The sequence below is a fragment of the Dendroctonus ponderosae genome, unplaced genomic scaffold (genome assembly GCF_020466585.1).
Source record: "Dendroctonus ponderosae isolate FM_Combo_2020 unplaced genomic scaffold, Dpon_F_20191213v2 Dpon_F_20191213_3, whole genome shotgun sequence".
Classification (NCBI taxonomy): Eukaryota; Metazoa; Arthropoda; class Insecta; order Coleoptera; family Curculionidae; genus Dendroctonus; species Dendroctonus ponderosae.
The window spans coordinates 17,277,695-17,304,460 of NW_026018508.1; the positions used below are offsets into that span (position 1 = coordinate 17,277,695).

The 26,766-nt window shown below is 36.3% G+C and overlaps 2 protein-coding genes and 1 long non-coding RNA gene across 4 annotated transcripts in view; 2 read left to right on the forward strand and 1 right to left on the reverse strand.

Moving 5' to 3' along the window:
- LOC109539872 (probable nuclear hormone receptor HR38) overlaps positions 1 to 26,005 on the forward strand; it is a 68,970-nt gene extending 42,965 nt beyond the window's left edge. Inside the window, exons 3-9 of one of the 2 annotated variants that reach the window (XM_019907934.2) lie at positions 14,455 to 14,610; positions 17,684 to 17,784; positions 17,843 to 18,061; positions 18,484 to 18,725; positions 18,781 to 19,217; positions 19,275 to 19,530; positions 22,775 to 26,005. In XM_019907934.2, the coding sequence (XP_019763493.1) occupies positions 14,455 to 14,610; positions 17,684 to 17,784; positions 17,843 to 18,061; positions 18,484 to 18,725; positions 18,781 to 19,217; positions 19,275 to 19,530; positions 22,775 to 23,031 (1,668 nt within the window). In that variant the 3' untranslated portion in view covers positions 23,032 to 26,005. Of the gene's footprint in view, positions 1 to 14,454; positions 14,611 to 17,683; positions 17,785 to 17,842; positions 18,062 to 18,483; positions 18,726 to 18,780; positions 19,218 to 19,274; positions 19,537 to 22,774 lie in introns of both variants that reach the window. The other variant, XM_019907933.2, reaches the window with a different exon arrangement.
- Positions 6,698 to 10,742, reverse strand: LOC125503786. Its single transcript, XR_007281068.1, has 2 exons — positions 10,452 to 10,742; positions 6,698 to 7,023 (listed from the first exon to the last, which is right to left on the reverse strand). It is a non-coding gene; the product is annotated as an uncharacterized LOC125503786 (long non-coding RNA).
- Positions 26,006 to 26,348: 343 nt separating the features above from the next.
- Positions 26,349 to 26,766, forward strand: part of LOC109539873 (2-oxoglutarate dehydrogenase complex component E1) — a 6,022-nt gene continuing 5,604 nt past the window's right edge. Inside the window, exon 1 of the mRNA XM_019907937.2 lies at positions 26,349 to 26,654. Coding sequence (XP_019763496.2) covers positions 26,451 to 26,654 — 204 coding nt within the window. The 5' untranslated portion in view covers positions 26,349 to 26,450. The remainder of the gene's footprint in view (positions 26,655 to 26,766) is intronic.

Sequence of the window (26,766 nt, forward strand, 5' to 3'; positions counted from 1 at the left end):
TTGAATTCAAGAAGTTTTAGATTTGCGTGGTTTTTTTTTTGAGTTGCAAAATCCACTTGAACATGACGCTGCTTTTTTCGAGGTTTCTCAAGAACCATTGGAGCCATTCATACTAGGCCTGGGTAACACTGTGTTGAGTTGCGCTATTGAGTTGTTGCCGCTCTCTGAGTTAACGAGTTATAACTCATCGGTTCATGAGTCATAAGTGATTTATTAAAGCTTTTCGAGACCCGAGACTGGAATTTTCACATCTAAAAAAGGGTCATCATGCAATTGTTTTGCATAGAAGATTCAGTTTGCCACTATTTTACAGTAAAACGTTAGGAAAACCGCGGTTTTTCTGTTTAGAGACAGTGTTGTTTAGAAATATTGACCTAAAAGTGAAGGAACTCTAGTTTCCAAGAGTTTCTTGATAAACTTGCGCTTTTTCAGTTCGGGGAAATATTTTTGAGAAAAGACCCAGAAATAAATATTACGATTTTGTCCATAATTCAAAGCTGCAAAAAGTTTTCCAAAAATTTTGGCAAAGCGGTTACGAAAGCGAGTGTTAATAAAACTTATCTTATAATTTTTCCAGAAAATACCTGAAGATTGTCAGTATTTTAAGTAAAACTAAGAAACAATGCGATTTATGCGTAGAAAGAATTGCTCAATAGAAACTTTGCTAAAACTGGAATGACCTGAAAATTTAAAGGAACTTTAAAAATCTTCGGAGCGATGAGGGCGGCGAAGTTTCCAAATATTTTTTTGTAAACTTTTGCTCTGGTCGTTTTTTCAAGACAATTCTAATTACTTTCGGTAAAAACCTGAATAAAATTATTTGGTTTTGGTGCGAATTCTAAGCTGAAATGGATTTTCTAAAGTTCTCTGCAAACCGATGAATGAGGCGAATTTTCTAATATAATTAATTTGGTCATTTTTTGCTCAAAATACCCCATTATTGTCAGAAAAGAAGAAAATAATTAGTAAATAATGTTTTTTTGCGTTTTCTATTAAAAGCTTTTAGTTTTGTCATCGGTTTTAGAGGAAACCTTAGTGGTTTCGGAAAAAACGGGAGGAATTTATTTACGTTTCTGTCCCGAATTCGACGCTGAAAAAAGTTTTGGTAAAATTTTTACAAAGCTATAAATTTATCTTATTCTAGCGTTTTTGAGTAGAAAGTAAAGGAAAAAAAATGATTCAAAACTAAAAAAACACATTTTTTCTTCTTCAGTCTTCAGATAGTTGGAGGTGACAAAATTTCCAAATAATCTGTTATAAACTTTCGCTTATTCTGTTAGTTTTTTGATAGAAAATAATTAGATTTTCGTTCCAAAAAAAGGACGAAGAATTCGAAATTTATTTCATAATTGTTCGCTGAAAATACCTTAAGTGAAACCTTAGAAATCTGAGCATTTAGAAGAAAGAGTAACTTGGCTAAAACTAGACAATTCTGAAATGTTGAAGAAATTTTAAAAATATTTTTAACAAATGACCTTTAAAATATATCTAAAAACATGTAAGAAAAGTTATCAACATTTTTCCAACAACGGAACAACGGATCCATGAGCCAACTAGCACAAAATGTTGGTAAACTCTTCGTCGGAAACGTCTTCTGCTGACAGAACTTGTGGAAGAAAGCTACTAGCAAAACTGTATTTGTAGAAGACAGCGACAAGAAAACTCATATTTTTGAAGCACGGGCTCCAACTCGTTTAGGTAAGTGCATGTGTCAACTCGAAGCAGAATGAAGACAAGAAGAAGAAAAATTACAAATGACAAAACTGGTAGAAGAAAGACAGTAGAAATGTTCACTTCCACTAGCACACGCATTAACTCTTTCTAGATAAGTGCATGAAGCATCTAGCACGAAATGTTGGTAAACTTCCTTCTCAGCAAGAAAAACGAGGAATCCTCTTCCTAGAGGCTGGTGAATTTATGGCCACCAATAAAGCGACACCGTTTGGTCTTAAGTCATAGTTTCTCCTTTCGAGGCACGTTATCGGTCGCTGGCATGCAACGATCGCAACCTCACTAAAACAATTTTAATGTGATTTATTGGCCAGCACCATAAGCCGATGATTTTTCTATTTAATTAAAATTTTTGAAAAAATCCTCCGCATTTAACGAGGCCTCATCTCGTCCCGTACTTGGCATTATCCATCCACGTCATACGCAATTTGTTCTACATTTATGCGTTGTGTGTATTCGCTAATGATCGTGCGTGTTGCTCAATCCTTGATACTTTACTGTTTATTAGATTAGCCGCTGAAGAAGAAGAAGTGGAAAAAAAGCGGATTGTTGACGCGAATTAATGATTCCTAGATTTTGCTCGGTCAGGCATTCGGATTTATTGACGATTGATTAAAATGTTTTCTATGTAACGACTAATATGCCACAGACAATGATTTAAAACGGAAAATTGTGGAATCAATAACATAACAGTTAATTACGATATTGTTAGTCAATGTATTGACGGCGAAGGAATGTTCTCAGAGTGGATGCGATAATCGCCTTTGACTACCGTCGCATTTCAGAAGCAGGATTTTTCTTCTATTTCTTCATTTATACTATTCTTCCAAACAAAAGCAGCTTTTTGCTTGAGTTTTTGAGGCAATTTTTGTATAATAAAACGCATGAAAACAGCGAGAATATCTAGAAATTAATTAATAAAATTATAGGCTGCCTCTGAAAAAGGAAAGAGTAGAACCGACGGGCTACCAGTAAGGCGCTTGTTATACCTATCTAATTAACAACTGGTATTAGATCCTTTACTGGATCAGTACCGACATCTGATCGAAAAAACGGCCATCGACTTCTTGTAGATTTTATTTTCGACCTATTTGGAGTGGCCGTAATGAGTCTATTGTGCTGTCTATATTTGTCAGTTGTTTTTTCTCCGGCTTGTTAGTCTCCGATTCCTCGAAACTGTTTGCTGATTAATTAGAAAACGTAATTTGTTTGCCGCGTTCGCTGGGAAACTTATCACATGCGATTGACGGATTTATACGAGATTTTATAGATTGTTTTTGTATCATTTGAACGACTTTGCAAGATGCTGCCAAATTACTTGAATTCTCCAACTTTTCCAACTGGAATTTATTTATCGCACAATTATCTACGCAATCTAGAACACACCGCTCTTGGCTTGATCATATCAATCAAATTTTTTTCATTTTTTCGCAAATATACAAAGTGCTAGATTCTTAATTGCCGCATATTGCAAGAATGGATGGAATCCAAAATCCTTGCCGATTGCACGTTTTTCGCTCAAACATAACGGCCTTGGGGTAATTAAATAAATTATTTCCATCAGTGTGTTCTTGATGTGTTTGCAGCAATTCGTGTGCCCATTCGTAAGGTTCATTAAGTTTAAACAATTAGTTAAAACAAGTGTAATTTGTGTAACTTAATTTGCCGTTAGCAAGGTTGCTATTTGGGTGCAAATGCAACAATTTTCTTCGTTGCGTCTTAGTCTGTCTTGACGCTTTCTCAATTAGTGTCTTAACTTTTTCTTGTTCTGGACCAACGTCAACTAAAGGCGATCATCAGTCTTGTTTGAGAAGGGGCGACCAATGAGGAACATTTGTTAATATGAAAAAAGTTATTTAAAATACGTTTATCGTTTCTCAATCAACAGTCTTGTTTGAGAAGGGGCGACCAATGAGAAACATTTATTAATATAAAAAAGTTATTTAAAATACGTTCATCGTTTCTCACGAACCGGCAGAAAACAGAATATATAATCGAAAAAATAAATGCCATACACAAAGAGCAAACAGTCATTTACGGGTTCGATTTACGCGAGAACTTAGTCGGGCTTTATAGGTATTCAATGTTGTTTAAACACCGTGTACAACAATAGATAAACAGGATTCAAACAAGAAAACGAATGGCAGTAATTTCGAAACAATCGTCCATAAAGTTGCCATCGTGCGTAAGCGACTGGCGCGATACCTTATACAATGCGTTCTCCATTTTCTGGCCGATAGGTTTCAAGTCACTTTGGATAATAGTCCAGTTAAAGTGGAGATTTGCATGGGAATAGTCAAATTATTTTTCACCGGTTTTAAATCAATTTGTATTTAACGCTTTGTATCCTTGTATTGCTTTGGATTTTCGCACGAGTTGTATGATTTTTCGCATTTTTTGTATGTTTATTTTTGAGCATTTGGCTTTCTTATTTGCAGAATCCTTGTATGTGTACATGTGTACTTTAATTGTGTACCGTGTTCACAATGAAAAACTTCTTTCGATTTGTAAACCTTGAACGATTTGCGATATTTTGCGGCTTTTCGGAATATTTCCCCGGACTAAAGCCGCGCGTAAAACATTCCATTTTAGGAAATTAAATGTAAATTTGTTGTCGATCCGATTCCGATTCGGTCAGTACAATACGAGTTCTCACGGTTCGAAGGCGCCCTCGCACCTCCCCCTACGGTCATTATTGCAATAAAATTATTATTAAATCACGCTTTTTGCTACCGGCCCTCCTTTATAGACCTTCTGATTTTCTATATAAGTAAACCGTAGGACTTGGGTCTGATTAATTTAATTGCAGTGACTTTTTTCACTCGCTCTATTCAGAACATTTTTTAAACTTTTGTAATCTTCCTAAACTGAACTTTTGAATATCGATAGAAGTTGATGATTGATTTCAGAGTCTTCCACAAGTCGCATATTAATGAAACTTTTCCCAGCTCTAAAGTTGCTAAGTCCTTTGGTTTGAAAGTTGTGAATTTCTAAAGTTAGGTCGTGCTGATCCTCCTTATTTGCGCACTAGAGGAGTTTATAGGCGATTTTTACCTTTTTCCACCGTTGAAGGCAAATGAAACTTTTCCGAAATCGACAGTGGGATTTATTTGTTAACTTGCTCAAAGTTCAAATGTTGTGAATTTTCTAAGTCAATTAATGCAATTCTTTTGATGCTCTCTATAGAAGTTGATAATTAATTTCAGAATCTTCCTGAAGTCGAATGTTGATGAAACTGCTCAGAGCTGTAAAACGGAGTCTAGCGCTCATTTATTTGCAAGTCTAAGCTTGCTAAGTTGGTTAGCTTTAGAGTGGTGCATTTCTAAAGTGAAGAGCGATTTTAACTCTTTCCGCCGTTGAACGCGAATAAAACTTTCCCAAAGTCAATAGTGGAGTTCACTCGCAATTTTGTTTGGCCAGGATTTTACGGAATTAAAAAAAGTAAATAAATTTCGTGCGAAAATGTGACCAACCAGGAAAAATGTGTATCTCTGTAACGGCTCAAGACAAACAGACGAATATCGATTCAAAACACTCAGAAAGCATCAGGCTATGATATACATACACGTTTTTTCTGTCTGAGCTACTCGATATTACCCGCACACAGGTTTAGATTCTGACCAAAAAAACTAGGAATGGCACTATTTAAATACCATTTATAACTTAATGATTCTATCAAAAACTGATTCAAATCAGATCATCGACTGAAACAATGTTCACAGTCAAAGTTAGGGACGAGTTGAGCAATGCGTTAGTTTTGCCCAGCATGTACAAAACTGCTGATGATTTACTAGAAGTTGTACTAAAGTGAGTTCAATGCGCAATTGAGACAATAAAACACTGTAAAAATCGGTTTTTCCCACAAGAAACCGTAAATTTTAAATACTTTCGCCTAATTCAAGTGCTATAAAATCGGGCACTTTCCCTTTGCCCATTACCAGCAAGCTTTATCGCAAATCTGAGAACGTCCCCTTTAAAAGTGCCATAACTTCGTATTAATATCGCCATATAAAAAGATACGTGTAGGAAAATGTTTATTGCTTGACGCTGGCCGTAAAATTTGACGAAATTTCACAAACTGATTTTAATTCCTTCGGTTGCAACCGTTAAGAAAGAATCCACCTAGATGAGATCGATTTGCGTTGCTTACGCAAATTGACCCACTAAAACCGATTTCTAAAAATAGCATTTTAGTGGTTTTCATCCAAAAACAAAACGAGCTTTTGCCCGAAAATAATAGTTTTTTTAAAAAGACTTTAATCAAGCAAACGAGCACATCAATTTATTAAAAAACCTTCTTATACGAGATTTTTACACATTTTATTTACCTATGTGCAAAAAAAAACCAAACTGCAACTACCAATGGAATAAAGGAAAATTCGACTGTTTCCATTCAACTTCTGCCTGCAAAAGAAAGACATTGGATAAACACTGGTAATAATGAAATGAAAAGTAGTGAGTCAAAGTGAGGCTGGCGATTAGGAAAAGGCGTGGCCGTGCACCAAGATACTATGCAAAAGAATTGACCCAGATCAAGACGCAAATGCGTTGACAACCCGCTGACGTGAGATACAAGATATTACGTTACTTGGGTGGCTATCGACATTTATGTGTTGTCGGTAATGCACCCACAAATGCAGTAAATAAAGCACTCACAGTCGAAGAATTCGTGTGCCTGGCCGGTTGTGTTGCGTAATTTTCAACGAAGGAAAAAATTATTCCTCCAAGGTTGATCTTGGTGGCTGGAAGCACTAAACAGACATGCAACGCACAATCAAATGCAGTACAGAGGTCAGATCGAACGCGAAAGATTGCATGCAGATCTTTGGGAACTGTTGAACTAGAGAGGGAAACCAACTACTCAGAAAATCCATTTCGTTGTGCCTAAACATGTTTTTTAGGCACTAAAGCCACCAGGCAAGAAAAACAAATTTTCCGATATTTGGGCTGCTTTGAGAAACAGGCAAAAAAATCCAACTAGTTTTTATTATCTTTTACAGCAAAACGATGTTTATTATTTCCTGGGTCTTAGTTGCTCATTGAATTTTCTTTAGGATATTTCGTATGAATCTATCTTAACTCGATTCAGAAAGCCCGACGTTTCCTCTTCTGATACAAATCTTGCCACTGCAAACATGGTTGAATCATCTGCAAATCTCAGGAATTTTGTTTTATTTCGTCCAACAGATTGTTCCAACCATTAGAATTTTGAAATATTGGTCTTCTTCTAGGAGGGAGTTGAAAAACTTTCTTCAGTTTTCCTTTATAAGCCTTGCTTGTTCGTGGGGAATTCTTGACTCAGAAAAAATATTCTAATCAACAGGGTTTAAACAAAAAAGAAAAATTTAAGTTATTAACACCTCACACCGCTGATTTGTAGATTTAGTGTATTTTTGACCGTTTGTTCCAAAAATTGAAGAAAAAGCTGTGCGATTTACGGCTCGGAGTTCAACGATAAACTTGATACTTAACTAAATTTTATTTAAAAAATTAGAAATTATTATTATTATTTGACGACAGATCAAAAAGTGTATTTAGTCATATAAATTATTGTTCCCTTCTAATCTACATGGAGTGTTTAACACGAAGGAAAAATGTTCCCTTGCATTTAACGCCTTTTAATTTTTTTTTCGGGAAATCACTGCAAATTAACAGCTCCGAATTATCACTTAACTTTAAAATTGAAATTGAAAATACTCAAAAGTGTCGCATAATGTACATGAGATTTATCACTGCATGAAAAATTATGATTTATGATTTTCCACACGATCATTGCTCGAATAACAACCGATAAACAATAATCTCTTTGTATGTACAGAAGAAAGTTGTGGTAATAAAATTGTTAATGAATAGTGACAGACGAAATGGAAAACCTTTTCAGTGTGGATAAAAAGAGTTTCTACATAGTGGTTGCAAAATGGAAACTAAGTACATTTCAAGTGTTTCTACAAAAAGTCTGAATAATTGTTCATGCCAAGGGACACTAATCAGAAATTAAGTAAAATATGGCAAATTATTTTTAGTCGCAATATACAGAGTATTTTGTACGTACGTGGTCAAACTTGTGGTAGTGGTTCTCTGAGTAATTTCTACAAATATATTTTGGAGTTATTGTATGTTATAAGCCGTTGTATGTTATAAATTTCAACACCTTGTATATGGAAAACAAATTTCCGGCTTATACTTTTTACGTCTTAATTTTCTTATTTGTAAACCCAATGCCGTTTGGGATGTTTGTTAGATCCTGTGTATTGTAAAGCAATAAAGAGTGTAAAAAGGAATACCTATGCAAAAAAAGCTTAAATTCATCGAAAATTCGTGTACAATTACATGAAAAGGTCAACAAATTTTCAAATAAAAAAAAGCGCATTTCGGGCTTAGAAAAGAAAATTACTTTTAGCAGGGTTTAATCAACTTTTTTTCAGTCAAAATGTTGAAAAAGTTATTTGCGTGTAAATCACTTGTAAATAATTTTTTAGAGCGTTTAGAAAAAAGTATAGAACCCGTTGGCAAACTTGCATGGGAGTAAATACAAAATACATACTAAATCAGCATACTTTTAAGAAATTTTCAGTACTTTCTAGAACAATTAATAAACACGTAACTTTTTCACAACTAGAAAACACATTAGAAACCCTCTTCTTCGACCAGTGTGTTAAAATGGAATTGTAAAGCGACGAACAGTACAGAAGTCTAAAAGAGTAAAAAGAACTAGTCCAACAAACATAAGCAATTGAAAACCGAATCACTTGAAAGCAGATTATGAAATGCATTTCAATGCCGCAAATTTAGCGGAAAACTAACGTGTAAAGGGTGCTTCACAAGAGGGAACCAACAAATTAGAGGAACCAGTATTCAATAAAACAAAGGAGAACATAAATCGAAAAGAATAGCTGGCGGATAATTCATTAAATAAATTGTTAATCGTTTAAAAAAAAATATGCCTAATTCAAACGAATGATTAAATAAGACCAAGTGCAAAGTTTACCGGAAAAACTGAATAGATTTGCGTTGCTTGCGACCCTGCACTGCTTTAAGAACTTGGAGCCACTCTCCCATTTGGCGCAGCTAAAGAAAAATCCTGACTGATCGCAACTATCTGGTACAATAAATCGCGTCTACAATGGCTCTAATTGAATGTCCACTTGCCGGATAATTGGCAAAACCCATTTTCGATTTGTCACGTCCACTAAACAATTTCATTTTAGAGGGGCGTAAAAAGTGCCATAACTCATCCGGTGCCGGTACTGATTCGGTACCCTGCAGCCGGTGATTTATCAAAGAACTTTTCTCCATTATCCGAATTACGGTAATTACCAGGCTTGTTGTCACAAAACGTTTCATTTCCACCAAGAGTTATGGTGGTTGGCGTACATACAACTGTGTGTGTCTATTTTTACACTCCCGGAGTTCCGCAGATTTGCCGAAGTGATTTTGATTCCGAAAGAACGTTTTGTGAACATGATCAATAATTGAATAGTTTACACAAAATAAATCGAGATGATTAGCTTGGAGTCGAAGTAATCCAAACTGTTTCGACGCGATCGAAGGCCTTGGGCAAGGCCCGAAATACCTCTGAAGTTTCGCAGTGGACTCAACTGAACAAATGGGTTTCAATGCGAAAAATCACCCGATTAACCTGCCACATTCCGCAAAATTTTGCTGTTGCATTCCCCAGCCACCGACTATGTGCTTGATCATACTTGATTATAGTGCAGACAAGTCCATATCAATTCAAATATTAATTGCCCTTGTCGGTGCCGACTTCAGCTATCAATAAACCGATTTCAAACGCCCATTATTGACAGATTGTCGGCGTGGCTGAGGACTAACTTAGCCGGTTTGCATTTGCATCGAAACAGAGGAAAACTGGCAATTTATTGCAAATTAAACTGCCCTGACCTACTCAAATCAAGTCACTTGGGATGGACCAGCGGTCAATTTTCCAGTCGATGACGTAAATCGACGGACCAATCGGAAAAGTGGACGCTCGCATAGCCCACACATCCTCCCAGTGGGACGCGCCCAATTTTCCGGAGAATGTCGCGACGCCGACGCCGCGTTCCCGTAGCGACGTCTCCGATGCACGACGGCGCCAGGCCAATCCGGGACCGGACTGGCCCAAACCACGCCCCTGGTCACAGTCGGTTTCCCCTCGACCAGCACTTCCAAACACAATTGAAAAGGGGGACTTTTCACATAGGCGAGATAAGTGAACTAGTTGTTTGTTCAGTAGGAAATAGTGAATGTGAGCGATATTATTGCGTGTCGGAGTTTTCACGGTACCGCTAGGCAAGTGCGTGGTGGTACCAGCAACGGTAATCGCGTAGTACCGATCAGGTGGTAGGTAAAAACGGTACCGATCGGTCTACTAGTGCCGAATTTAGCGGTTGTGAGTAAATTTCTTTTCAATGTTTCACTGTTTGCCTGAGCTCGTGTTTTCATTCTTTCGCCTCTAAAATTGCTAATTGAGTGGGTACGAGAGAGTCAAATCTTGTCAAATTTGCAACTCATCTAACACAATGGGCTACTTTGCCACTTCAACGGCTTAAAAAGCAAAATAACCCAAAAAATTGCGTTTTTCTCCCCGAAACTGGACTGGAAAAGTTGCTTGTTTCTCTTGCATTTTATATGCGCACACTAGGAAATCAAACACTTTTCAATTTTCCATTAATCCCATTACTTCTTGCTCTTAATTAATTCGCTATCACATAATTTACCTGCAACATCCATCTATTTTTGGTCTACTTATGCAGTCAAAATATCATTATCAATCGCTCTCTCGTCATTTTCTTTACATCCATTAACTGGTTTCAATGATTTTATTTACTGGCCGCTTCGAATGCCTGATCTAACTCCACTTGAATTCTTTGATGGAGTTAATTTCAAAAAAGTGCGAACTTTCAAGCAAACTTTAACGAGTCTAAAACGCACTTAGTGACATTACAGTCCGTCCCAAGCCATTTGGCAGTGACGTCATTACTTCAGACGTCATATTGACATTTACTGATGTCCGAGATTGGGCGGAAAAACTCGAAAAAGTTTCTTTCATATTGCGGGAGTTTCAGCTTGAGCGTTTGCTCTCCAAAGATTTATTTGTGTTGAATCGCATATTATTGTTATAGGACGAGTTTATTGGAGTTTTATTTTTCATTGTTTATGAATTGAACATCCGTTATTAGTATTGTTTGATGTGCAGAAATTAAATTTTTCTCTATAAAATACCAATTCACTTTTGCGAAAGCAGTCGACAACGTGGCATTTAAATTATTTTAAGGTGCAAAAGTGAGGATAAATTTGCAGAATGTAAACAATTAATTGGGAAAATTAGTCAATTTCTTCAGTTTCGTTATTAATTTGCCTCAATTGTACAAGACTTGTTAAAGTGTGTCAAATTATGAAGAAATTAGCAGAGAAAAATAAGGAAATCGTGCAAAATCTAAGCGACGGTGGTGAAAATTTGAGCAAAATATACCCTTGTTTGCCGTCACAATTTGGCTCCCGAAAATAACACGCACATAAATAAATGTCTCGATAAATTGAATGGAAAACTTGGGAAAATTCACAGAAACTGGCAACACTCACTGGCCAAGCAATCAAACAAATAATTTTAATTTTATTCCATACTTCTGCGAATTGCCACAATTTGATGAAAAACATACGTTAATAACATCAAATTTCTGTCTCGCTGGATAGACAAGTAATAGAAAAAGAACAACAATTATTGGGTCACTGCCACAAATCTTCGGACAAACTATAAACAGCTAAAAATTTAAAAAAATATTAACAATGTTAGTAATTAAAAACAAATGTATTTCGCTTCAGACTCCAAACTCTATTATTACATTTAAATTGGATTGACAAATTCTTCTACTCTGCTGATTTGGTGTTTTGTATGATTTTTCAGTCCTGATGAATTTGAGCTTAAACAGAGCGGTCGATCATAAAAAAGCTACTTTTGGTCTCCAAAAAAAATCAAGAAAAATTGGTTCAACCCTGGGAAATCAACCACTCAATAATTCGCAGGTTTCGTCAATTTTTTGTGTTTATGTTCGTCTCAATTTTGAAATTAATCTCTCATAAATAACTGTTCCTTAATGGACTGAAATCAGTTGGATCAAAAAAACAAGAAGCAAAGCGTATGAAGAATTTTACGGATTATATCAACTTTTTCAAACTTCTAATAAACCACAATACTTCTTGATCTATTTTTGGTCATAATTTCTATTTTTAATTTTATTATTTATTTTTATTATTTACTATCAGCGTTAACTGTATTTGTTCTATCAACTCTTCAATCTGAGCTTTAGCCCTCAAAAAAGAATTAAACGTTACCGAAAAAACGGAACAGAACGTTTGTAGCTAAAAATTAGCCTGTTTGACTCTCAAAATCCTCCATTATTCTCAGTTCCTCTATAAATTTCCTCAATATATCCTCCCTTTAAGTAAGTAACCAATTGACACTTAAAATCTTAAATATACATACTTTAAACCCAACTCATAAAATGAAAAATATTTCCCGTTTAACCGAGTTTATATACCGTTTATCTTTTTTTCCTTTACGATTTTTTCTAAAATTTCACTCCGTATAAGAGAATTTATTTACATAAGTAAACACGTGTAAGATTTCTGTGCTTTTAGAATATTTGAGAAACAATTTACGTTTAACGTTCGATTTACATGCATTGACTGGATTAGTCTTAGAAAATGTTTAGAAAATTTCTTATGATGGCAATAATAGCTAAGTTGTTAATTGCACGAAATAATTTGCATTTAACGGAGTTTAGATTTTTTGAAGCTTTTGCGAAGGCAGCTGCAAAAAATACAAAATTTGCAAAAACTCTTTCCTGGTTTTTCATTTTACACAATTTTTTCGTTTTATCAAAACAGATGAATGTTGTCAATGTTTTGCTGTTGTAAAACCTTTAAAATTGTCAGAAATTGCTTTTGTCGAGATTTTTAATACAGCAATTTTTATACATTGCATATATTACATTTAAGAAACGCGTAACATTTATGTACTTTTAGAGTGTTTTACGAAGAAATAAAACATTTAAAAAATGAATTTAACAATATACAGGTTAGGCCACTATCCGGAACTTTATCAACCACATTGTAAAATACTTCGTTAAGGAAATACAGGGTGTTAAATTTTGCAAAAAATGTATTAATTGCTGCTAACCGCCTGAAGATCCTTGAATCAAATTCCAGAGGCGGTAGCTTTTAGAAAGATTTTCTCGTGAGAGTAACGTCCGTAGAGGTACATCGCAGAATATTTTTAAAGAAAACAAAGACACGCCACTGGTTTTATAAGGATTAAAAAAGCTTTCGTTCGATTTTATGCTCGATGCCTTAGCGAAACATTTTTTGGAGTAAAACGGCAAGCGAACTTACATTATTTCTCGATTATCTATTGATTTCTAAAGTCTCCGCTGTGGAAAGAGTAAACGCAATTGGTTAGAGCAAATGATAAAATTTGCTCAAACTTTACTCAATTTGTGGAAAACATAACTTTATTTTCTTAAAGCGCTGAATGTCGCATTATTAAGATTTTGCTTTCAATCTTCGCTGTTTTTGAAAGGCAAAAAATGTACATTTACTGATAACGATTTTGCGTCGCCGCCCGTTTTCCATGTACAGGGTGACCGGATTTTCCTGCCCCCATTTTACATTGTTAACAATATAAAATTGCTAAAATAGGAAAAGTTGAAATATGAATAATCCCTTTAGGACTCGCACCGTAAAACTTTATTCATATAACAGTCAACTGCTCATCTCTAGTTGGTCGAGTGGATTATTTTTGCGTAGATTTGCAATAATTGGAAGAATGAAATTGCTTCCCACTGGCCAAACTTTCGAAATTGAATGAATTGAAGCGCATGAGAGTCGCATTTCATCCTAATTGTCCATAAATGGGTGCTCTCTATTGGCATTACGGTCCATTATGGCCAAGATTAGCAACGAAACTGGGCGCATCTTGTACATGGGGAAATCTAACGTAGATGATTGCGTAACGACAATAATCACGGTGAAAGTGGCACAAAAATGTACATCTTTCTTGGTTTGGTATCTTATGGCAATAACTGTTCTAATTGGAATTTTGCGTTTGGTTGGTTTTTCGTTGCAGCCGACAAATCGAGATCAGAATTGAAAATTGTTGCTAGCAATACTCAACATCCTGATACCCACAATTAAAACTAGATCGGTGCTTGTGGCATTAACAAGGCCAAATGCCTGTTTCGAAGATATTTTAATTGACAATCCGGAATCTGTGACGTGGTTAGGCACCTCTAAAAATACGCGTTCCATCTTTGTTGCCATTGTTTGGCAGCAAAGAGTGACGAAATGTGCACAACAAAATACTTGCTCAGTCCCACAAACATTCAATGCAAGCTTCGCTTGTGTAACCGCTCAATTGTCGATAGAGTTGGATGGATAAATGTATTCATGAAGTATGCGAAATAAACGAGCAAACTGAACGATAAAATGGAAATTAAAAAGCGCAACAACAGCAGGAAATCACCTCTGGACAATGCGTATAATTAGCGATCAATCTTGATCGAAGCGACCACGACGAGCGAATTTATATCGAGCATCAGGTGCACCGAACTATTTATGGGCTGAGCTCGATTGGTACTTTGCACATTCCTTTAACGACAATTACTACTATCGATTTTCGTTAACTAATCAAAGCATCGGTTAATTTTTTTGTCTTCGTTTCAGACCCAATTTGGTTCTGGCAGCTTCGCAGATCTGCTGAATGCCCCATTTTCAGACGAACCCTCCGACCTTTTGCATCACACCCCTGAAGATCTCGATCCTTTTGCAGACGTGGCACTACCGCCGCCCTCTTCTCCTGCACCTTTACCTAGTTTTCAGGTAAGAGTACCACCATGGAAATAATCCGCAATTTATTTTTTGGGTTTAACCGAAATTATCCTGGTAAAAAGCATCGTTTGTTGGCTTTCAGGAGCTACTTTTTATTGCAAAGGTATGTTGGGTTTTCTTTGGAGGTGCAATATTTTCCGGGTCTAAACGGTCTTCAACTTCAAAAAAGCTCAAAAGAACCGAAAATTGCCCATTTTGCATTCATTGACTTTTTTTCAGGAAAACTGTTTGAAAATGGTCCGAAAATCGGTTACATACAAAATTAGTTAACTTTGCTTATTTTCATACAGTTTCCCCGGAAAATACAAATTGTGTTTTCCACTGGAATGTTTTTCCTTCGAATTGTGAATAAATCATTTTAAAATTAGATTAACGAAATCAAAATCATTTATTTCAATTTCGACATTAGCCTTGGAAAAAGGTTTAAATACCAAAAACACGTCAAATTTTCCTCGGACATCTAAACTGGCATATTTCCATAGCAAAAAATACAAATTTATAAATTAAATTTGAATTTCTAGAAAATTTACAGTGAAATGCAAATGACACAATTTTACAATGTTTTTTTCGTGTTTTCAGTTGAGCTTTTAGGTTCAAAGTTAAAAATTTGATTTTCCGCTTTTGTAGTTTCTCAATAATGCATTTTCTTAAGCTTATCCAATCGAAGGCCAATAATTCTGAAATTTTTGTAGATCGAACACCACCAAGTTTCTTGATTTTTTTTATTGAGTAAATGTGTCAGAACTAAATGCTAATTTCTGAGCAGCAGACTTTTCAATCAGATAAACGAATTTTTTATGGTAACTTGAACTGACAATTCTTAAAAATTTTGAAAAACTCGCTTTTACCCGCATTGACCCTATTACAAGACAATAAAGGTAAAAAAGTCTAAAACTCTAATAACTTGTGTCTTAAGAAATATATTAAAGATCACGATGCGTAATCTTTAGACAAAAGAAGTTGCATTGAAACAAATTGTTTAAATTTTTTGAAGCTTTTGCGAAGGCGGAGATAGAAAAAAGCAAAGTATACCAAAATCTTTTTTTTGGTACTTCAGTTCATGCACTTTTTAGAAGCACAAAAACATCACAAGTCAATCAATGATTTCTTTCTTCGAATTTCCGATGAAAAGAAAATGTAAATTTGCGATTAAAACCGTTTGTTCCAAAGAAAACGTTTAGAAAAGTTAAGCAAAAAAGTGTTCATGTGATTTGTGTTATTTTTTGTATCCAATTTTGTAAAAGGTTTAAAAGGGCAAGAAAACGGTGTTTATGCAAATTATTTCGCATTATCGAAAGTTTACTCACAATTGCAATAAACCTACATTTCTAAAATTTTTCTCAGGCGCTAAGGTTAGAGGAGAACTTTTGCTGTCTGGTAATCGATAATTCAGGTAAATTGCATTTTTCAAAACGTTTGCTAATTAGTGATTTAAATAGCCGTTCAAGAAAAGCGTAGGATTTTTGGAAAAAATTCGCTCCATATAATTTGGAAAATTTTGAAAGTAGCGTTCAGCGGAAATTCACATGTTGAAACTTTGAACTTGAAAGTTGAAAGGCGACTAAAATACGAAAAAAAACCGTCAAATCCGATACTTCGTTCTTCAATTACAATTTGACCTTTGATTTTTTTGTCGTATCTTTTCTTTGTGAGATTGTCTACTTATTTTCACCTTTTATGAGAAACTAGTGTAGGAAAAATTTGAAAAGTTCGATTTAGGAACAAACACGTGACTCTTGAATGTGAAAACTGAGACTGGAGAAAGTTGTAAAACAGCAGAGAAAATGAATGTGTATTGAGTAGCAACAACTGCAACAAGAAACTGTGCAAAGAAAATCAAAAGTGTATTTCAAATACACACATTTTACAAGTGCGAAGAAAAAAATTATAAAACTCTTTCATTATAGCACCAATTACTCGACACATTTAAAAGTATTTCCAGTCTGTTTTAGAATAGAGTCAGAAAAAATTGTGCAGTCACATGAAAAGACTTTGGCCTTCGCGGTCATTGCTTGAAGCTGATTTTTCAGGCTCTCGTCCTCAGATTTGGATCACTTTTCACTTGCGCTTAAAGACGCTTTCATGACTTTAAAAGCCCGAAAAACTCACCAGTCCCACACCAAAAATTGGCCGTTCCCACTATAATTGTGTATGTTTTCACGCTTTAGAATCAACATGCTTATAATGATAATACTAAATGATCCCGAGAGTCTGCAACCTGATAATTTTTTTAAAGTTTATTGGAACACTTGTAACCAAGCCTACTCGACGACTAAAAAATATATAATAATTCATAATTAATCAGCCAATCCTTTGCAAATACTCCAGCAGGTTTCCTGCAAATGACATGCCAGCAAAGCCTTAAAACCCATACATTTCCAACGGCGATTCGCCTCCACCTCAGACACATCTTAATATCAAAGCGATTATTGAGGAAGTCATCAACTATGAAATATATTGGTCTTCATATCACATTAAATAGGAAAGTTTATCGACTCCCTGGACCTCGCGCGCGGTTCTACAAAATTTTCATTATGACTCACGGCACCTGAGTAAGAGCACACCTGAACCGTTTATATTCATGTGGCTGTCATGATCTTTTCTAAATATACATAAAATTTGATACGCTGATTTTTGCTTTAATGGGTTCTAATAGCGTTGTGTGGACTCGGCGCCCTTGGGTTGCTTCTGACACGGACTTTGCAAGACATTAAGAGGATTATATTCAAATTAGATTCCAGTTTGACGTTGGTTTTAATGGTTCATTCTTAGATAAATTAGTGGTAATTGGGTTCGAGTTTTCATCGTGCAAACGGTTTCATTGACGAAATTGTATGATCACACTCGAATGTGGTTTTTGATTCCTTCACGTCATCTTAACCGGAAAATACAACATGGTTTCATTCTGTGATAGTTTACGACAAGATTTTTAAATGCGTCACTGAACTAGATTAGGATAAACCGGTAGTTATTTGGAAATTGGGGAATGACACAGTGAGGACATAGGAATGTAAATGTGGTCGATTAAATGACTGTCTTTCTTATAGACGACTGTTTTTTGCAGGAAACTTATAGGGTGTTCCAACAACAACAGCCCCAAACCGCCCAAGACTTGCCGCCGCAGCAGCAACAGCAACAGCAGTTCAAAATGGACGAAGACTGCGGGTAAGCAACATACTGAGTGCGCACTTAAGAAATCAGGCTAATCTTGGCGTCGGTTCAGCTTTAACGTGGCTCCGTACCATCCGGTACCAACATCGCACCACTACGAGTACCAACAACTCCATCAGTATCCAGTAGCCAGTCCCTACTACCCTCCGCCTCCCACTTGCAGTCCCAGTTTCGACGCTCTCATGGCCCAAAGTGGGGAATCTTACTCTTTGCCCACTTACCAGGTACCTTCAGCCACGGAGCTGCATGTCAGTACTGCTTTAAGTCCAAGGTAAGAACTATTTGATAAACTTCCTATTTAGTAGTCTTCCTTTGCTTCAAGTTCTTGTTTGTTAGTATTCATGGTTTTATCCTTTGTCCAGCTAACAACATAGTGTCATCCGCATATAGTCCTTTTTCTTTCTTTATTTGGCGGTTTCTGGTTCTTTTCCTTTGCCACCGCATGTGCATTTACCTAAGTCTTAATTTACGGTTTAATTGGCGACTAATATCCCCACTAGGTGAAGATGAAGAAAATTAATAAATAAGTTAGAAATGAAGAAATTATAGTCCACCCCACGTTTGAGAATGAAAACGCACAAAGAACCGTCTTGTTTTCTCACGTAAACATTAACTATTTTCTCAAATTGTCGGAATTTTTATGAAAATTTCCCTCGACTCTCACCTCACTCTGTTCCTTAATTCCCATCTCAGACAGAGAAGAGCCTCACTTCCTCTGCAGCGAAGTGAGTCAACCAGCAGCAGCGAAAGCCCCAAGCTGCGAATGGTGGGCACTGGGCCTTCGGCCTCCTCCTCAGCAGCTTCTTCGCCTGGAGGGCCAGGCGACCAGCAGCCCCAAACCTCCAAAGGTCCCACGCCTCCTTCTCCCTCGCAACTTTGCGCTGTGTGCGGGGATACGGCTGCTTGCCAGCACTATGGAGTGAGGACGTGCGAAGGTAAAGTCACTGTTTTCACTCACTTGGAAGTCTTGAGCGATTGGTTTTTTGGCAGGTTGCAAAGGTTTCTTCAAACGAACGGTCCAGAAGGGCTCGAAGTACGTTTGCCTGGCAGACAAGGCGTGTCCGGTGGACAAAAGGCGGCGGAATCGATGCCAGTTTTGCCGCTTCCAGAAATGCCTCGCCGTTGGAATGGTGAAAGAAGTGGTGCGGACGGACTCGCTGAAAGGGCGCAGAGGGCGGCTGCCTTCGAAGCCAAAGTCTCCTCAAGAGTCTCCGCCCAGTCCTCCGGTTTCACTCATTACGGCTCTGGTGCGAGCGCATGTGGACACCACTCCAGACCTGGCCAACCTGGACTACTCCCAATACATGGAACCCTCTCCTATAGAACCAGTGATCTCAGAAGTTGAAAAAATTCAGCAATTCTACTCCTTGTTAACCACATCGGTTGACGTTATCAAGAGCTTTGCTGATAAAATTCCAGGATTCTTGGTAGGTTCGCTTCGCCCTTTAGGGTCGTTGGTATTTGAAAGTTGTGGGTTCTTGCAGGATATTTGCCAGGAAGATCGGGAACTGCTGTTCCAGTCCGCATACTTGGAGCTGTTCGTCCTTCGCTTGTCCTACCGAACGCATCCGAACGACACCAAACTGACCTTCTGCAACGGCATGGTTCTGGATATGCAACAGTGCCAGCGCTCGTTCGGCGATTGGTTGCATGGAATCATGGAATTCTGCTCTGGGCTCCATGCAATGGAAATCGACATATCGGCTTTTGCCTGCTTGTGCGCCCTCACACTTATTACAGGTAGGGGTAAGTGGTTGTTTTTTTTTCTCTTCTTTTCCTTCAGTTATTAGCCTTTTTCAGTAATTTACAGAATAATGTGGATTTGTTTTGTTTGGCTTTTCTTTTAATTATTGGTCCTTCATACCGTATTAATATCCAGTTATTCGCATCGGACTAACGGAACGAATGAACATAATTACTTGATTTATTTTAAATGGAATCTTAAATTTTTGAAAATTATTTGTATCGTTGTCTCAATCAATCAAACAATTTAAACAAACTGAATCAGTTCAGTTTCAAGCCTGGAAAAACGCAAATGTGGATTTTTAAAATCCCGAACTGTTTTAAGGCAATTAGGAATTTTCAGTTGCAAATTGGTTTGTCTTCACAAAACAATGCACCAGAATGCAATCACAAAAACATGCCAATAAGAGGCAGATTTTACGGGGAAACTATAAGCAGGAACATCCTGATCAAGCAAAATGTCAGCATCAAACTCTTTGGGGTGCAATTCGGAAATTGCGTTGTTTCGCCGGTTTACGGACTTTGAAAGAAATGAACGAGCGGGGAAGTTGATTTAAGAAAAATGCGGAACTGTTTGCATCGAACGAACGGAACGAATCAAAATGAACATTTGCCTTTTTTGAATGAGTAACGCACATATTTACTTATTGGACGTTTACATTTTTCATTATGCTTACGATCCGGTATGTATGTGCGCTATCCTAATTAAAATAGGGAAATTATATATCAGACGAATGGCACAAACGCATTTTTTCCCATCGGAGGAATGAAACGAGCGCGCGTTTGTTGCATCGGACGAATGGAATGAATAAGTCCATAACCCTTACTTCAATAAAGGTACACACGATAAGCGCGCATTCGTTCAAGCATGAGACGAACGTAACGAACGCGCGTTTATTGCGCCGGAAGAACGGAACGAATGACCGCGAACCTAAGAGGACGTAAAGACAACCGCGCATTTGTTGGCATCGTATGAATTATTCTTTCTTCTAGATACTCAATTTCCTAAAGTTTCACTTAAAAATGCTGACAATCTTAAGCTATTTTTCGCGCAAAATCATTAAATAAATTTCGAATCCTTCGTCGCTTTGTAAAAAGTTCTGAAATCCCTTTCCAGCGACGAATTTGGAACAAAAATTAAAAAATTTTCTATCAAAAAATGAACAGGATAAGCGAAAGTTTATAACAGATTAATTTAACAGAAGACTGTAAAATTTGTTAAAAAATGTGTTTTTTWAGTTTTGACTAAATTTTTTTGCTTTACTTTCTACTCAAAAACGCTCTATTTTGTAGAGTTTCACTTAATAATACTGACAATGTGGAGGACTTTTACCCGAAAATTTACAAAATAAATTTATAACTTTGTAAAAATGTTCGAAACACTTTTCAGCGTCAAATTGGGGATAAAACAAAAATAAATTCCTACCGGCTTTTTCCGAAAACCATCAAGGTTTTCTGCAAAACCGATCGCAAAACTAAAAGTTTTAAATCGAAAACGAAAGAAAATGATTTTCTGACAATAATGGGGTGTTTTCTGTCAAAAATTTGCAAATTAATTTTGCTAGAAAATTCGCCTCATTCATCGGTTTGCAGGGAAAACCCATTTCAGCTTCGAATTTGTCACAAAAACCAATTAATTTTATTCAGTTTTTTACTAAAAGTAGTTAAGACTATCTTGAAAAAACGACCCGCGAGCAAAAGTTTACTAAACAAATATTGGGAGAATTCGCCGCCCTCGTCGCTCTGAAGACTTTTAAAGTTTCTTTAAATTTTCATTAAGCAATTATTTCTACGCAAAAATCGCATTATTTTTTAGTTTTCCTTAAAATACTGGCAATCTTCAGGTATTTTCTGTGAGAAATTAGAAGATAATTTTGATTGAAACGCTCGCCTCCTTAACCGCTTTGCAAAAATGTGTGGAAAACTTTTCGCAGCTTCGAATTATGGATAAAACCCTAATAACTAGTTTTAGGTATTTTTCCAAAAAAATTTTCCCGAACTGAAAAAGCGAAAGTTTATAATTATTTATTTGAAAAACCCTTGGAAACTGAAGTTTCTTCACTTTTAGGTCAATATTTCTAAACAACACTGTCTCTAAACAGAAAAACCGCGTTTTTCCTAACGTTTTACTGAAAAATACTGGCAAACTGATTCTTTTATGCAAAAAAAATAAGAGATCGATTTTACAAGACAACTCGTCGACTTTCTTTGAACTCAGTTTTGTTGTTGGGAGAATATAGATTACTATTTTTTAGTTGTTTGAACAAAGTAGTAAAACGCTATTCAGAAAAAATTTCAATAACTCTTTTTTAGATGTGAAAATTCCAGTCTCGGGTCTCCTAGTCTTAATAAATGAATTGCAACTCATGAACCGATGAGAGAACTTGTTAACTCAGAGAGCGGCAAGAACTCAATAGCGCAACTCAACACAGTGTTACCCAGGCCTAGTATGAATGGAAAAACTGCGCTTTTGTAGCATTTGTCCGGTTCAACAAATCATCACGCTTACCTTATAGTAAATTTTACTGGCTGTTTTGTTGAAATCATATTGGTGCCAATGAAAAACCTTTGTGGTTTCACGGAAAAATTGATATCGAAATGGAAGTATCCTCGATGCCCAAAAGCATTAATAATGCCCATATCGAGCGCAAAACACGTATCAATGTTTTATTTATGAAGTCGAAGAAAAAAGCGGAAAACCTAGTGACAGGTGATTGCACGCCAAAACCTTCCGTTCAATTATTAAAACCTCCCGGTGTATTCTGGTTTAATAAATCATGCATTCCGGTTATAACGAGCTTGATTGAAAACCGACGATTATTTCATTTATAATCGAATCGGTTTTGACTTGGGAAAATTAGATCACGGAATGAAATCATCGATAATTTAGTGAAGGGAAATTGGGACAGACAAAGCAACAACAGGCAGGTCTACGTTTCTAAAATGCTTTGAAATCAAGCAACTGTTTCGAACAGAAATTGAGGCAAACTTTTTTATTGCCGTGCTTGCATTTCTCCACATTTTGCCTGTATTCTTCCGCATAATTTAGCCCGGACGTGGACGTGGACGTGTAGTTTCCCGATGATCAGTTTCACTCGTTTCTAAAAAGGGTCTCATTTACCAAGTCTTTCGCAAGTCTCACTTGTTTGAGCGACTGTATGTTGCATAAAAAGTCTGGTGTAACTTTAAAGAGAAACTGGCATTGATCTAGAGGCGGCACTAATCAGTAACTCTATTCCAGAGCGGCACGGTCTAAAAGAGTCTCACAAAGTGGAGCAGTTGCAGATGAAGATCATATCGTCGCTACGCGACCACGTCACTTATAATGCAGAGGCTCAACGCAAAGCGCACTACTTCAGCCGGCTGTTGGGAAAGTTGCCCGAGCTGAGATCGCTGAGCGTTGCTGGCCTGCAACGGATCTTCTATCTGAAGCTGGAAGATCTGGTGCCAGCGCCTCCTCTTATAGAGAAGATGTTCGTCGCTAGCCTGCCTTTCTAGGATAAGTAAAATGTTTCTCTTTGAATTGCCACTTCGTTTTGGTGGGGTTTTTGGCATTGACCTGTTCGATCCAAACAGCCCTGCTAGAAGAAGTTTAGGACGAAAACCGATGATAAGTAGATCATTGTTTCGTAACAGTAAGATTAACAAAACTCTCCAAACGTGATATGAACTAAGTTCTTTGTGATTCGTTATATCGTAAGTAGATTAGATCGTTTATTTTATTAAAGAAAACCATAATTATGAACTCGAGTCGTTTCGGGCCTGGGCAGGAGGGCTTTGATTCAACTGATCAACCGCAAAATGTAGCCTCCTAGTACCTACATTCCATATTCAGTAATCGCGGCCTAATTTTCTAATGCCCGGCTTCTCCTGATCCCGAAATGTTTCTAACTCTTTCAAACGTGTGTAACTTCCTCCAAATACCCATTTAAATTCACAAAATTCTTGCTCTGATCAATATAACTGGAATTTTCCAAACAAGTCAACCAAGAATCATATCTTAGGCTTGTAGAGTGACCGCTATGGAGTGCGAACAGAATGGGCAGAGAAGATAAGCTTCCTGAATATGCATTTTATAAATGAATTGTAGCTAAATGGAATTTTAAAGTCGTCGTTTCGTTGCGCATTCTGTACTTAGGTATGTCCCTTAATTTGGGTGTTGTGTCAAACTGTAGGTGTTTCCTAGACTCGCCCTCTTATCTCGTATATTAATTAACTCTACTCAGTACTTAAGTTAAATGTATTGCTATAGCAAAGGTAATTAATTTTTTATAAATGTTGTTATACATACTACGATAATCTAGCACTTTTAAGCATTTTGTCACTTTATCTGTGGATGGATAGGAAGGGCGGCTTGGAACTATAAAGTTGTGCTTTTTAACTAGATCAGTTTGAAATTAAATTACTTTAAATTTCTGCATTATTTTTCATGATAAAGCAACTGAAAGTCGCTTATTTTAAATGAAAAACTTAGGCTCACCAGTTTCAAGAAACATTGGCTACTAATTTGTGAGGTTTTTGCTGCGATCAGCAAACCCCCTGCGAAGATGCAAACCACTCGTGTTTGCAAAACGCCAGGAAGAAATTATTTTTTCCACGACGGTCTGAAAACCCGAAAAACTCACCAGCATCAATCACTTGTAATTTTGCTCAATCATTAAGAGAAAACTGTTCATTTAAAATATGATCAACAAAAACCAGGTTCCGATTTAAAAAGTTTTTATGTTTAATTAAAAAGAGTTATTTTTTGGAAAAAAACATCGAACACTACTTTTTAAGTTGCATAGGAAGGTTTCCTAAAAAATATTAACTTCGCTTGCAGTACGTACGTTAAGTACATAGAAAATGTCATTCGAATATATGTTTTTAATAGTGATAAATTGTGCTACTTCAAATCGAACTTTGAGATCTTGTAGATCGAAAACTGGGCCTTTTTCGCATAAGGCATATTAAAGAAATCATACAAAAAGCTACTGATACGTTTGCCTGAGATAATGCCAAACACCCTTAATAAAAACCTTGTCCTTTTTAAAATGTTGAACTTTTAAATAAAAAAATTAGTGCAATTTTCAAAACAACCACAGGAAAAATCCAAGTCAAACGAAAAACGTTTTTTTTCCTAAAAATCAGAAGTGATTAGATTAAAAAGCACCAACCATCCAAGCCGCTTGTTGTATAAATAAGTGTAAAAAGACGGTACTATAGACCTGATGAACAATACTCGGAAGCAGAAACTTTTAACTATAATTTTCGTAATGTTAAGTGATACGATAAGTGTAAATTTGTAGGTTTTAACAGAATATTTTTTCAATGTTACCACCGCGCAACGGCGCGGCAATCTCTTAACAAATGCGATATCCCTAGTCAAGGCACATTTTTGTATATACTTAAACTTAAACGAAAAAAAAAAAGATATTTTATTTACACTATTTACAAAAGTATATTATACAAAAGTATTTGAAAAAAAGAAAGTTACCTAGATCGTTTTTTTGCGTATTGTTTTGTTTTGTATATTTATTATATTTAATTTGTTCTGTCGACCGAATTTGCCGAAAATACTCGTAAAAGACACCTTCAAGAAAGACATAGAGTTAGTAGTGCCATGTTGTCATATCTGATCCAGGGCGCAAAACCGAGCGCCCTGTATATTTTTATGTAAATTCATATCAGTCAAACTGCCTTGCATGCTGAAACGGATGGACTGAGAAGATAGTTACCTGAACGGAGATAATATTAATGTATATACCGGGTGTTCAATAAAAATTAAATTTTTTTAAGCACCTGGTATGGGCTTATGTAGGTTTTGCACCCCCCCACGCTCTATATTTCCAATATTGTCTACCGTCCCGCTGCCACTGATGGTTTTCCAAACATGTTCTAATGCTTACAAGGATAGTGTACCAGCTTTCTCAAAATGGGATAAGTTGCAATATATAGAGCTGTTTTGAAAAAAAACCCAAAAACCGCAACAGTGCAATATTTCCGATTCTCTTTGTCAAACTGTGAGTTGTTGGGCTTTTCGAGAACAGTTTCAGAATGAAACATCTACTAAATGTTTCAAAGAAAATTTTGTGTGTACCTGTAAAACCCTTTTCTAATTTTGTATCAACTTTTCTAAGACCTATTTACTAAATTGTCTAATCTGCAGGACCGCCGTCCTGAAAGTCGCCACAACTATGCACAATTTACCGTTAAGTTGAAATTTGTTTTGCCATAAGGTGCCAGTTTACTCGCTAAACCTACGTTTTAGGAATTTACGAAGACAAAACAACAGAATTTTTATTTAGTTTTACTTCGCCCTTAGTATATAGTTACCAGGAATTCCCGCAGGTTTCTATTGACCTGCGGCAGTTTGCCACATATTTCAGCCTCAGCTGTCATATTTTAGATTCTTAGCCATAAGACAATGGAATCCTTATATTATACAAATATTTTTTTAATACCTACTACCTATTAAACGTACTTAATTATATTTGACCAGATTCCTCTCCTTTTGTTTGTTTTAGATTATTATATTTATCATTTTACTATGATCGCTTTTTGTTAGTATATTATGAGATATATTATATTGTAACATTTTGATTTGATTTAAATACATATATTTAAAAATCAATTCTACAGGAGTTTTCGTTGTATGCACCATATCTCTTATTGTAACGAACTTATAATTTAGTAAAACTTTCCGGGATTTCTGGCGATTTTTGTCTCCGCCTGTTCGAGTGTTAGATTATATCATTCAAGCGCTACTCTGAGAATGCATTTTTTTATTTTCTTATTTTTTATATTTTTGCAACAACCAAAAAATTACGTTTTTGATTTATTGACTGTCTGTTGCCAGTCTGTCACCGCCAATACTGACTTTTTCAAATTTTTGTACAACTTCCAAAAAATATCCGCACTTCCCTTTAAACTGGAACATGTTCGGGTATTTGGCTTCTGCGACAGGGCGACTCTGGCTAACCGCTTCCCACGGTGGCAAAAGTCGCATTTTTTCAACTTCTCCTAATCTTGCGGATCAAGGAGTTCCTACTCCTGCGGTTCCTCCCTTAGATGGATCATCAGCGAGTTATCTGGAGGACATGTACAATTCTTGGCTCAACGATCCGAAAAGCGTACATTCAGTAAGTAGTCGAAACATTTTCTTCTAGTCGAATGCTGCTTTTGTAAGTAACTGGACTGAATTTTATCAGTAGGTAAATAAGCAGGGGCGGATCCAGCTTTAAAGTCAAGGGG